An 11,553-nucleotide genomic window follows, 5' to 3' on the forward strand; every position below is an offset into this window, starting at 1 on the left:
AAGCAGATCAAAAGGACTATATTAGGTAAAAAGGGGGGTGTCACAGTGGAATCAGGCTGTCACATGCATAACTTTTTTAGAGAGCAGAAGGGAAGGTGTCTAAAGAAGCTAGACCTACCTGTCTTGTTCTGAGGAACTAATAAGACTTTAGAAAAATGGATATGAAGTTTCTTAATTTAAAAATTGTTTGCTAATCACAGAGTCTTGCAGAGAAAAATGGCAGGGATCAAACTTCAGACTTAACTAAGTACCACTAATGGACACCATGGTGTTGTGCAGGACTGGAATATGCAGGAAAACTGAAGCATTCATGATGAGCAACACCACAAAGAAAATAAAAAAGGGAGCAGACAGGAGGAAGTGTAACTGTATCTATAACCGTAGAAGATGCCCCAAGATGTTTCTCATCTGAGGCTTGCTCCTGTGAGGAGCCGAGTCCAGGCCCTAAATTACGCAAACACCGCAGTTACGATTCAAAACAGGACGGGTTATCAGATCTCAGCTGCTGCCTGGTTTTCTTTTTTCTTTTTCAGTAACAGTCATCTTTTTCTAAGGGCTGAATGTCAAAAGTATGCTTGAAGGAGGGATTTCAACGAAGAAAGCTGGCAGTCATGCCCAGGTTCCATTGATTCAGTGGAATTGGCTCTGGTCCTTGTGGGACAAGTGCTCCCTTAATTTTAGACAAGTCTACTTCAAACACAATTAGACAAGAGGGTTTTTTTCTTTTTTTTTCTTCTTTTTTGGCCTACATGCTGAGTGAGACACATTACTCGTAATCGTTATATACTAGTTTATTGATTGTGGCTTTTCAGTATTCACTGTAGATAGGCTTGTTTTAACAGAACTGTCAAGAGACGTGTCTGGTTAACAAACAATTACTGATTGAAGGTATAAGAGCAAGCACGGGGATTTTGTCGGGACGTATATAAATGTGCAAGGAATTTTGACAAAACATAAATGGGTATTTCTTTCACATCTCCGGTATTTTTCAATAGATGTTGCAGAAGTCTGTTTTCATGGGATTTTGAGGGCGGTTCAATATTTTGTTTTCATCTCTGCTTCCTACAATTTAATATTTGAAAAGATCAGACACATGGAAATTATTCACAGGAATTGTATATATGGAAAATCTATAAGAGCCCACGCGACAGATTATACCGCCCCATTGCTTATAATGCAATGTTGACATCAAAATGTATTCCGGTTATTAGGAAAGCTGGAAGTGAGTCAATTATTTGAATAAACAAGGACCTGGTTGCCCCGTAGTTTAGTGCATCCCCGAGACGTCTGCAGGCTCCTTTCCCACGCCTGCTGTCTCATCCCTAAACTAGCAGAGGCTGTTGTGCAAGGCACCCTGACAACCCCTAATAAACAGGTAGCTTAATGCACCCTTCTGAGGCAATCCCTGCACACTGGGGCCTTTGCACATTTGGGGCAGGCGCCCAGGGAATCTGCAGCATCTCGTGTGTATCAGAGGAGGGAGAAGAGGTTTCGCGGCTTAGGGAAAGGGAAGGAACAGCTTATCAGACCACAGGAAGGTTCCTGTGGTCCCTCCAAAGGGGACACGTGTCCTGAGCACATGGGTGAGCTGGGATGCAGCAGTCTGGTGTGTCAGGCACTACAAGAATGTGAGGAGGTATAAACAGGTGCCAGCTTTAGCTTTTCCCCTAAAGACCATGTTTTGTGTCTAAAAGATGTAAGAAACAGTGATAACTTCAGCAAAAATAAGTAACTCGGCCTCACAACTGAGGATGTACTTCCCAGCCTGGCCAGGAAGCAGTATCCCTACCTGCAAATTCCTAGGTAATGGACTGGGGATAAACAGAAACCATACCTGAAAGGAACAAATTCCATCCATCTGAATTCAGGTTCTTGTGTGGGGGCAAAATATGCATATTTTAATTTCTTAAGGATGAAAGCCTACATTTCCAAAAGCAACTAATGTTTCCCGTCCCCATTAAAGTCTCAGACTGGGCACCCAAAACCACGTAAAACTGTTGGCCAACAGGTTCATATTTACCCTGGGAGTCAAGGTAAAGCTCATGACATTTCTGCTTATTAATTCCCCTGTTTTAATGTGTTTGGCTTTTGCAAGTTGTGACACAGTAAATACATTTGTGTCACTTAGCAACCTCAGCTGTTTCTAAAGGAATGTCTTTTGTTCTTGGAAATCTATTATAAATGCAGGTTACAAAACGATTATTGGGGAATGTAAACTCGTCTTATTTGGATGGTGTTCTGGCCTCTCCCCATTCTGCGTTTAAAGTGTCCATAGGAAATTAATTTACTTTGCACAAGCATCCTTCATTCACGCTATTGTTACAAAGAGAAGCTCTGCATATTTAATAGACATGACAGAAGTTTCTGTTGAAAATAAAAGACGTGAGAAATGCCTGGAAAAAGAAAGGACTAGGAAGGACTTCCTAGTCACTGGGTTCACCCAGTTCAAAGTCCTCTTGCTGTTTTGTAAACAACACTATAAATACTTTACCATTGTGATGCAACACTACTTAGTCCCTGTCACAAATTTATCAAGCCCATTTATTTCAATATGCAATGCTGAAGTCTGAGATCACAGATGATGCAGCTCCAGGATAAGGAAATGTAAACACCTGTGCAAATTAAATATTATTTCTCATTTCAGGTCCATTGGGTTACTGGGTTTCCGTAGCAGGTTGGAACATGTACACGATCCCGAACACATACATGTAGTGGAAGGACTGAGATTACACTGGATTGCGGACTTCAAAGGATTTAAGGGTTTTCTTTCTTTGTCCTTAATAGGTTTAAAGCTCGGAAGTCACATTCAGTTGTCTGCCTTGTCAGGATCAATATAAAAAGTAAGATATATAAATTGGCCTTTATATTCTTTATATTCGCTATAAAATTATGTCAAAATTTTATGGATGGCCACATAATTAATACAATTAGTACTTGTTTATGAAACTCAGACTTTGTATTCTGCTAGGGATATCTGAAAGTCAAGTATTACTAAAAATACCTTAAAGAGTGTTTTCTAAAAATGTGAACAGATAAAAGTGAGAGTGCAGATGAACAATGATAATATAAAGGAACCAATTATTGTTTGCAACTGTAACATCTTGCTAACAGAATGACTTCGTTCTAAGTCATTCTATTAGCCCTGTTCCCACAATTTGCAGTGGGAATTTTGACAATCCCAGAACAGAAGCAGACAACACAGAGAAATGTATCAGAACAACAAAAAAAAAAGAATCGCGGCAACGCTCATTGTCAAACTACTACACAGAAAAATGTTGTCGGTGGTCAGAAAAATCTTGTCAACGGTTTTGCAACTCTCTTCATCCTTTTATTTTTAAAAGAATCTGCCCCTATCCTTAATGGTTTGGGTTTGGGTTGTTTTTTTTTTAATGGAAATTATTGTGGTAAGCTGCTGAAGTAAACGCAGTGTTGCAGAACTCATCACCCACAGTAGAAGACAAAGTATGACAACTGGGCTGCGATTCTCCCAATCCAAGTGGGAATACCTTGCTCCAGCTAACTCAGGACTCAGCCAGATGACCTGATGGCTACAACTGTAGCAGCCCCAGAATCTTCCTGGCAGCCAACCCGGCTGCTGACACTCACAAACTCCGCGTGTACGACAGCCACTTTACTGCTAAAGCCACTCTTGAAGTTGTTCTTATTTCTCCAGAGAGGCACTAGCAAACAACTGGCAGTTCATAAACCACTGCAGCGATTTCTGCTGGGAACATCTGGTGGTGGCTGTGGACAGTTTACGGGAACCAACCAATTGGGGTTTAAGGCCAGAAAGGCCTCTGAGTGCTGACATGCTGAGATCCTCTCCTTGGATGTGAGCACAATGTAAATTCACACTGAGAACACTGCTTTGGCGTAGTTTTTCCCACATAAACAAACCTTTGAGGGAGAACTTCAGATCTGACACAGGATATACCGTCTTCTCCAGCATGTAAGCTTTTCCCTTGTCTTTCACTCGTACTGTGAAGAAAGCAGTCAGAATACCAAAGTAATGGCTGAGGTTCCCAGTTCCTCTAGGAGAACATAATGTGAAACACCCTTCTTCTGATAACTCCTTAAGATGCGCAAATTTACAACATTCATTTTGTTCAGGTGGTAAAAAACTATTAACCCTGATTAGTAGCATTCAATGTAAATATTTTCAGTAGGTTTAGTCCTGAAATCTTCAGCAGACACTTACTCAGTTGATTGTCAATCAGTCATCACTGAAGTTTTGCATTAAAAAAGATCTGAGGACATCAGGATTCTGCTAATGACTTTGCTCTGAGCTCCCTATCTGTGGCACTGATCTGCTCTATCCTGCAAACTTTTCCCAGCGCTGCTGCTGGTTAGGGATGCAACGAAGCACGAGTTGTGATTATCATTGCTGGGCTCATGAAAGCCCCAGGTGTAGATGTAATCACAGGCAGCACTGAACTTTTGCTGGTATAGCTTATTTTGCTTTTGTGGGAGGAGAAGGAAAGGCTGGAATAAGCTGTACTGGTTTATTGCAGTTTTGCTTGTACAGAATACCAGATTACCTACTCAGAAGTGCTCTGAATATAGATCTCCCTTGGAGTTGAAGTAGATCCATCCACTGCATCTATGTAGGCCTGCCTTTATTCCATTTGAAAAGATACTGCATAATTAGGCAACGAGGGTAGAAGTGTTTTCTTAAAAATATTTTGGCGTGGGGAAACAAGAACTCACTTTTTCATTACCTGTAGAACAATTGATCCGAGTTTTAATAGCCAGTTAACAAGAAGGTGCTGCAAATAGGAAAGTATCAGTATGTTAAATATATATATGAATAAATAATATGCAGTAAGGCAGGAAATGTTCAGTGATGGACTTGGATACCTAGGCTGGAGCGAGCACCTAACACGTTCAGGTGGCAGGCACATTCACAAACACGTGCACATACGCACAGGATTTTGTACAGCAAGTGAAAGTAAATCATGGACAAACCGACCAAAGGACATGCCCTCTCCTTTGCCAGCCACTCACTGATCAATCAAGGGCACGGAACTGATCGCAGTTACGTATGCGTGCAACTTCCATTTCATGAGCAGTTCCCCGGCAGTGGCCACCACATGCCCAGTTGTGCAAATGAGCATCTTCTGGACTATTCCCCCAGTGTTTTGACATCCAGAAAATGCCATTTACAGCTCATGGTAGAAACTTCAACACTCGCTTAAAAGGATGTGGTGGTGGATTCAAGGGAAGGAATGGGACTGGGACAGAAGGAGGCAGGACAGAGCCTTGGTCTGGGTGATGAAGTAAACCACAGGCAGGTAGAAAACCCGAGAGAGCACCCGCACAGGCTCGCTTGATGTCTGCTAATTCTAGTGATGGAAAATAAGACCCCAAAGGCATTTCTATGCCAGGGAATCAAATCCCAAAATCAGCACACTGCTGGGTGCAAGGACACCAGCATACCGAGAAGAACCACGGCTGGTGGGTGCGAACAGCCATGGGATGGGATCCCGGGACTGGGCGCTGCTGTAGGAACCTGTTGCCATCCCAAAACCCAACCTCGGCGGGAGGCCGCTGCAAAGGGAATGGCAATGTGGTGGTCCGCTCTTGGAAGGCACTGGTCCGTAACGTGAGAGCTATCTGAGGAAAACGCAAGCACGGCTTCCACGGTGTTACTGGGAAAGCAGAAGCCCGTACAGGCGCCGTCGGGCCGGTACACGGAGCCCTTCGGACTGTTAACGGTTTCTCGGGGCAGTATCCGTCAGGACAGACACGCTACCGGCCGAGGGGAGGCCGGCCGGGCGCCTGGGGGAAGCCCCTTGGGGGGCGGCAGGCAGGCGGCCACCCTTCCCTCTGCGCCCGGCCGTCCTCCTCAGGGCCCCCCGCCTCGTCTCTCCTCTGGCCACTTGCCCTAAGGCGACACGACGGCAACCGGCCCTCCCCACCGCCAGCAGCCCCTTCCCGCCACCGCCCCCTTTCCTCACGGCCGGGCCGCCCGCCCCGCCCCCTCACGCCCCTCCTGCCAATCACCCGGGCCCCGCCCCGCCGGCCCGAGGTGCGGGGTTTGAAAGCGGGCCGGTCCACGCGGCGCGCCGGCGGAGGGGGGGGGAGCGGGAGCGGCGTGGCCGGCTCTTGCGGGGCGGCCTCGGCCGCTCGCCGGTTTCCCGCCGCCGGAGCCGCCCTCGCCCCCACCGAGAGGGTCGCTCCCATCCGCTGCGGGGGGGTGCCGGCGCCGGGAGCGGCCGCGGGCTGGTCGGTGACGGGGGCTTCCCCCCCCCATTCCCCCCCCGCCCGGCGCAGTGGGAGGCGCCCGGTCTGCCGCGTCACCCATTGTTTACAAACCAACCCCAGCGGGCCGAGCTCCAGCTTCAACCGCAGCCGCCGGAGCCGCGTGTGCTCGGGGCGGCGGGCGGCGGCCCCGGGTCCCGCTGCGGCACGGCACGGCAGGGCGCCGGCCGAGATGCCGTGCCGCCCGGGCGAGCGTTTCCTGCTGTTGGAGCGCTCGGTCGCCGTGGGGCAAGCGGGCTCCAAGGAGGTGGACGCGCTGGTGGCCAAGCTGGGCGAGGTGCTGCAGCTCAGCGCCCAGCGGGCGCCGCCGCCGTCCCGCGGACCCAAGCACCTGGGGCCGGGCAGCGCCCGCGACCGCGCCGCCCCCTACTCGCCCCGCTGCAGCGGAGGGGGCCTCCTGGCGCCGCGGGGACCGGCCCCGCCGCAAGCCCACCCGCAGCACGCCGAGCCGCCGAGGCCGGATAGGAGCGGACAGCAGCGGGTGACCAAGCAGCTGTGCGGCCGGGGCTGGCTGCGGAGCGCCGCCCGCCGGAGGAAGCAACCGCCGCCGGGTCCGGGTGACGGGCCGGCGGAGGAGGAGGACCCCCACCGTCTTCTGCAGCAGCTCATCCTCTCCGGAAACCTCATCAAAGAAGCCGTCCGGCGGCTGCAGCTAGCGGCGGCAGCGGCGGCGGCGGCAGCCTCCACGGCCTCCAGCGGCAGCGCCTCGGCGGGGAGCAGCGGCGCGGACGGCGAGGCGGCGGCGGTGCAGCCCCTGCAGTAGCCGGCGGGGACGAGCGGCGGCCGGGGCGTTGGAGCGCGGCTGGGGCGGCGGCGGCGGCGCGGAGCCCCCCGCCGAGCGGACTGCGGGAGCGCGGTGCTGGCTCCGCCGCGATGTAAGTCTCCCCCCCACCCCCCGCCCGCGGCGGGGCGGCGGCGGGGTGTCGCCCCGTCCCCCCCCCCCTCCCGGTGCCGGGCGGGGTCGGTGCCGTGTCCCGTCCCCCCCCCCACTCCCACCGCCGGCCCAAGGTCACCCCCGGCGCGGCGCCGAAGACCGGCGGGGACCGCGCACGCCGAGCCGTCGTTGTTTCCCCCACCCCCATCTCCTCTGCCTTCCCCGGGAGCTCCTCCTCCTCCGCGGGCCCCGGGGCAGCCCGGCCGGGGCCACCGACCCCCCCCGCCGCCGGTCTCTCCGCCGCCGGGCTCTGTCTCCCAGGAGCCATTTGCAATAATTCTCGCTGACCCCGGCGGGAGGTGTTTCCCGTACCCTCCCGGGCTGGTTTGGGGTTTGTTTGGGGTTTTTTGTTTGTTTGTTTTTTATTATTATTTTAACGTTTTTTTTTCCCCGTTGTGACTGTATGAAGCAGTTTAAAAAAAAAAAAAAACAGCAACAAAAAACCAACAAAATGTGAATATCAAAGCTGAAAGGCAGCTGGTCTTATAATTGTAAAAGCCTGATGAGTGAATGGAGCCTGAGACGCATTGTTCGCATAAGGTAGCCGAAACAAGTTTTTTCTACCAAAAAGAAAAAAACAAAACGCAAACCCTGAATCCACCCTTCCCCGACAAACTCAATGGCTCGACTACGAGATGCAGCTGTTGATTTTAAATATATGCACTTCGTACCGGAGTGTTTGAAATGTGTTCCTGATTTACAGGACTTACTGTCTTAATTAACCTGTCTGTATTGAATAAACGTGGTCTTGTTTTTATTTTTGGTTCTGTGTCTCATTGTTAAGGGGAAGTGAATTTTTGGTTCACGAGAACAAAACTATGTGGATGATGCTCCAGTAGGCACGTTCCCCTTGATCTTCTTTCAGTTGTGAGATCTCCATTTTGCAGACACACGCACACAGAGGAAAAAAAAAAAAATCCCCACAACAATCCGCATAGTCTGATGCAGTGGGACACCGGTTATTAATGCACGGAGATGCAACTGAGCCCCTTTGTTTGCCAGCAGTGTTCATTGGTAAGCCGTGAGACGCCCCTTCGAGCAGCCGAGAATGTGGCTGTTGGAATTTACACATCAAATCATATTGAAAGCAAAATTGGGTATCTTGTATTGGGGAAGCAACAGAGCTTGTGTTGGTTACTTGTTTGGTTTGATTTTTTTTTTCTTTCTCCAGGGAGTGGGGGGAAAATAAAGACTCCAGAAAGGAGGGGAGAGAGGTCCAAACAGCAATTTTTATTAAAAAAAAATATATGTAAAACAGAATTTGATGCTGGTGATGATTAAGTTCTGATACCTATTCTGAATAGCTTCCTTGGTAAAATCCTATGTTAGGTTTTTAGGAGTCAAAGAACGAGCTTCAAGATCAGAACTGAACACATCAGACAGACTGGAGCATAACAATCTCCCAGCCCCCACTCAATTTGAGGTAAAAGCTGCTCCTTTGAAGAAGGTAGCAATCCCACATGAAAGAAAATGGAAGATGTTTGCCTTTGTCCAAGAGAGCAATTTGAGCAGCTACGTTTACTTGTGCGATTAGTTCTTTCAAGAATACATTAAATCCACAAAATGTTTCAGATTTCTTTCTCTGCTACCAGCTACTGATAGAAACTGATGCTGAAGGTTTTTGTAATGTCTCACTGAATTCCTCATGCGCTAGGAACAGTATGTGATGTTATTATTAGCTTTATCTTGATTAATTTATAAGTAGAATGCAGTTTTTCCATATCAAAGCATGTAAAATGCAAAGGAAGAAGTTCAACGCATTTTAGAACCTCCTTAATTACTAACATCTGAGGTCCTTTTCCTCATAACTTATGCTGCTTTTGTGGCATTTTGCACAACTTGGAAAGGATTCGGATCTGCCATTAGTTCTTATCCTCTAATACAATAATGTAATGTGTAGGTTGTTCTTACTTCAAAGGAATTTTTATTTGAAATTTTCTCGTTTCTTTCTTAATCCAGGAAAAAAAAGTTCAATAGAATGTAAAAAGAAATCTTAGCTTCAAATATAACCGCTAGCCAACAACTAAAAAACTAGTTGTTCTCGTATTTGTCCTTTAGATGCTCAGGCAGATAGGTCTTTGCTGTGCCGATGAGTAGTTTAATTATCTTGACTAAAAAGAGCTGGAGGAAACAAGCTAAAAACCGAGCACAGTTGATGGAGCCCGAGTTGTTACACAACTACGGTTAAAAGTGTGTGTGCGGCTGTCAGCTGAAATTCTGAAAGCTGGCATGGGTGACTTGAATTTTTCACCACTGATAATTATGCATCGATTCTGCATCCCCCCTTTTCCCCCCCTCCTTCCTCCTTCCCTCCCCAAATCCTAGCCTCTGTATACTAATGAGAACAGCTAACTTTACAAGTGTCCTTTGTAGTCATTGAAAGCCTCGAGACATTCCTTTTAAGGATTTTACTAGAATAACACTTTTCAATAAACTGGCAGTTGAAGTGAGGCTTAGAAAAGATGCTAATAAATTTCACAGTGACTGGCTGGTTTTTAAGCTTCCTAAATTACTTCTAAAATAGCTTTTACTTTCTCCTTTGTGTGAGGCTGGGAGATGTATATACGAAAAGGGTTATAGCGAGCTAAGTGTTATGTAGAGTGTGTGATGATTTGGTAAAAGGGTTTTTGGCACTTCTTTCAGATAACTTGCATAACTCAGCGACGCGACGCGTCTTCATCGCTCGTAAGTGAACGTCCTAAGCTCACGCCAGCAGCCTTTATCATCGCATCTTCCTCATAGGTCTTTAAAATTCTCTTCTTCAAAATAGAGCACGCATCACTTCTTCATAAGGGAGAACCGGTCGAACGTGGCTTACTTTGGTTTTGGAAGCCAAGTTTTACAAGGTGTTGGACCAATTGGAGTATTGCCAGAAGGTTTCCATTGATTCATTGCAAATTCTCATTTTCAAATATTGCCTTGTGCTACGCTATTGCGGGCATACAAACAGAAAGGAACTTTGCTATAAAAGTCACTGTCTACGTTGTTTCCCAAACAGGATAAAAAGGGTTGAACGGTGAAGTAAACATTTTTGTAAGCTTTAAATATCTGTGTTTTAGAGGTAGGGTTTCTTTAATACATTTAGCCAGTACTGGTCCTCAGATACTGGTTGTTGGTTTCCAGAGAAATAAAAAGCAAATTTGGCCTTCACGGTATGCTTAGACTACCTTCATTTGTAAGTGAAAATAAACTTTACTTCAAGTTTAAATTTGGAATAAAATTATATTTTCATAATAGGCATTTAGCTAGGTTTTATCTTTTTTTTCCATCTTGTAAGGAAAAAAATTGTTCAAAACACAAGGTTTGGCAGTGGATCACATAAACTAGGATCAAAAATAAACCATTTAGATATTTGTAATAAGTGATATTGCAATGCATTGCAGAAGAAATTTATTTTCATTATATTTACGGGGGGCTATATGTTGGGGGTAAACTTTATTTTAAGTAATTTTGTAAACAAATGCACAGAAGACGCACAATCTCATCTTTGAATGCGCCTCTCTGTGGTGTTGCGTTAGCATGGCACAAGGCTGCCACAGCTTTTTCATTCATAGTCTATGTGGCAGCTTAACTCCTGTTTTCTCTATAGGACTGAACAAGTGTTTTCCTGACCCCTTGCCTAAAACTCAGTGTCGTGCCCTTGTTATATTTTGATCTTTCTAGTGTCACGTTCCCCGAGCTTTTGAAAGTAACCCCAGTTTAGCCAGAAGTCTGGCAGGTAGAATGATTTTTGTCTGCTATTGTCTCCCTTTTAGCTTACTATTGTGTATTGCACCAGCACTTAGAGACACTTGTAAAAATTATTTTGGTATAGTACTCGGCATAATAAGCATGGTAGGAAAGTAGGGACTCTGCCGTAAGTCCTTAAAATCAGGTTTTAAAGAAGGTTTTAAAGGACATAGCAAGTGCATGTCATGGAAGGCATAAGGGAGAAGGAGGTTGTAGGCTGGTTAGTGCACAACTTAAGTTCTGGCCAGCCATCTCCATCTCCATCATCTCCATCATCTCCATCATCTCTATCTCCATCATCTCCATCTCCGCCTTCATCTCCATCTCCATTTTATGAGCATCCCTCATGCCCTCCTTGTGCCTGGCCCCACGATTTGCTTCTCACCCTGCATTCCCCCCTTACCCAGGCCATTATCTTCAGCTTGTGGTTGTAATTTTTCACTTTTACATGTCTTTTGTCCATGTCGTATTGCTTTTCCCAAGTACTAAGTAGCTTTGTTCTCCTCAGCTGTTTTTTCGTAGGTGCTTTTGACTTACTTGTTCGTTTGTCTTCAAACATTGTAGCTCAGTCAGTTCTTGGTAGCCAAGATCTGGTTTACTTTTTATAAACCTTGCGGTGTATGAGTTGG

At 46.9% G+C, this 11,553-nt stretch overlaps 1 protein-coding gene and 1 long non-coding RNA gene across 2 annotated transcripts; one reads left to right on the plus strand and one right to left on the minus strand.

Moving 5' to 3' along the window:
- Window positions 1-866: 866 nt before the first annotated feature.
- On the minus strand, window positions 867-5,918 carry LOC128905565 (uncharacterized). Its single transcript, XR_008464904.1, has 3 exons — window positions 4,719-5,918; window positions 3,898-3,978; window positions 867-1,062 (listed from the first exon to the last, which is right to left on the minus strand). It is a non-coding gene; the product is annotated as an uncharacterized LOC128905565 (long non-coding RNA).
- A 121-nt stretch (window positions 5,919-6,039) lies between these two features.
- Window positions 6,040-7,952, plus strand: LOC128906310 (GSK-3-binding protein-like). Its single transcript, XM_054193392.1, has one exon. The coding sequence runs from the start codon at window positions 6,434-6,436 to the stop codon at window positions 7,022-7,024; it is 591 nt and encodes a 196-aa protein (XP_054049367.1). The 5' UTR covers window positions 6,040-6,433; the 3' UTR covers window positions 7,025-7,952.
- The last annotated feature ends 3,601 nt before the right edge of the window (window positions 7,953-11,553 follow it).

Source organism: Rissa tridactyla, chromosome 2, assembly GCF_028500815.1.
Source record: "Rissa tridactyla isolate bRisTri1 chromosome 2, bRisTri1.patW.cur.20221130, whole genome shotgun sequence".
Lineage (NCBI taxonomy): Eukaryota > Metazoa > Chordata > Aves > Charadriiformes > Laridae > Rissa > Rissa tridactyla.

Bases quoted from the DNA above. Each gene is read 5' to 3' on its own strand.
- LOC128906310 (XM_054193392.1), top strand. From the start codon at position 6,434: ATGCCGTGCCGCCCGGGCGAGCGTTTCCTGCTGTTGGAGCGCTCGGTC.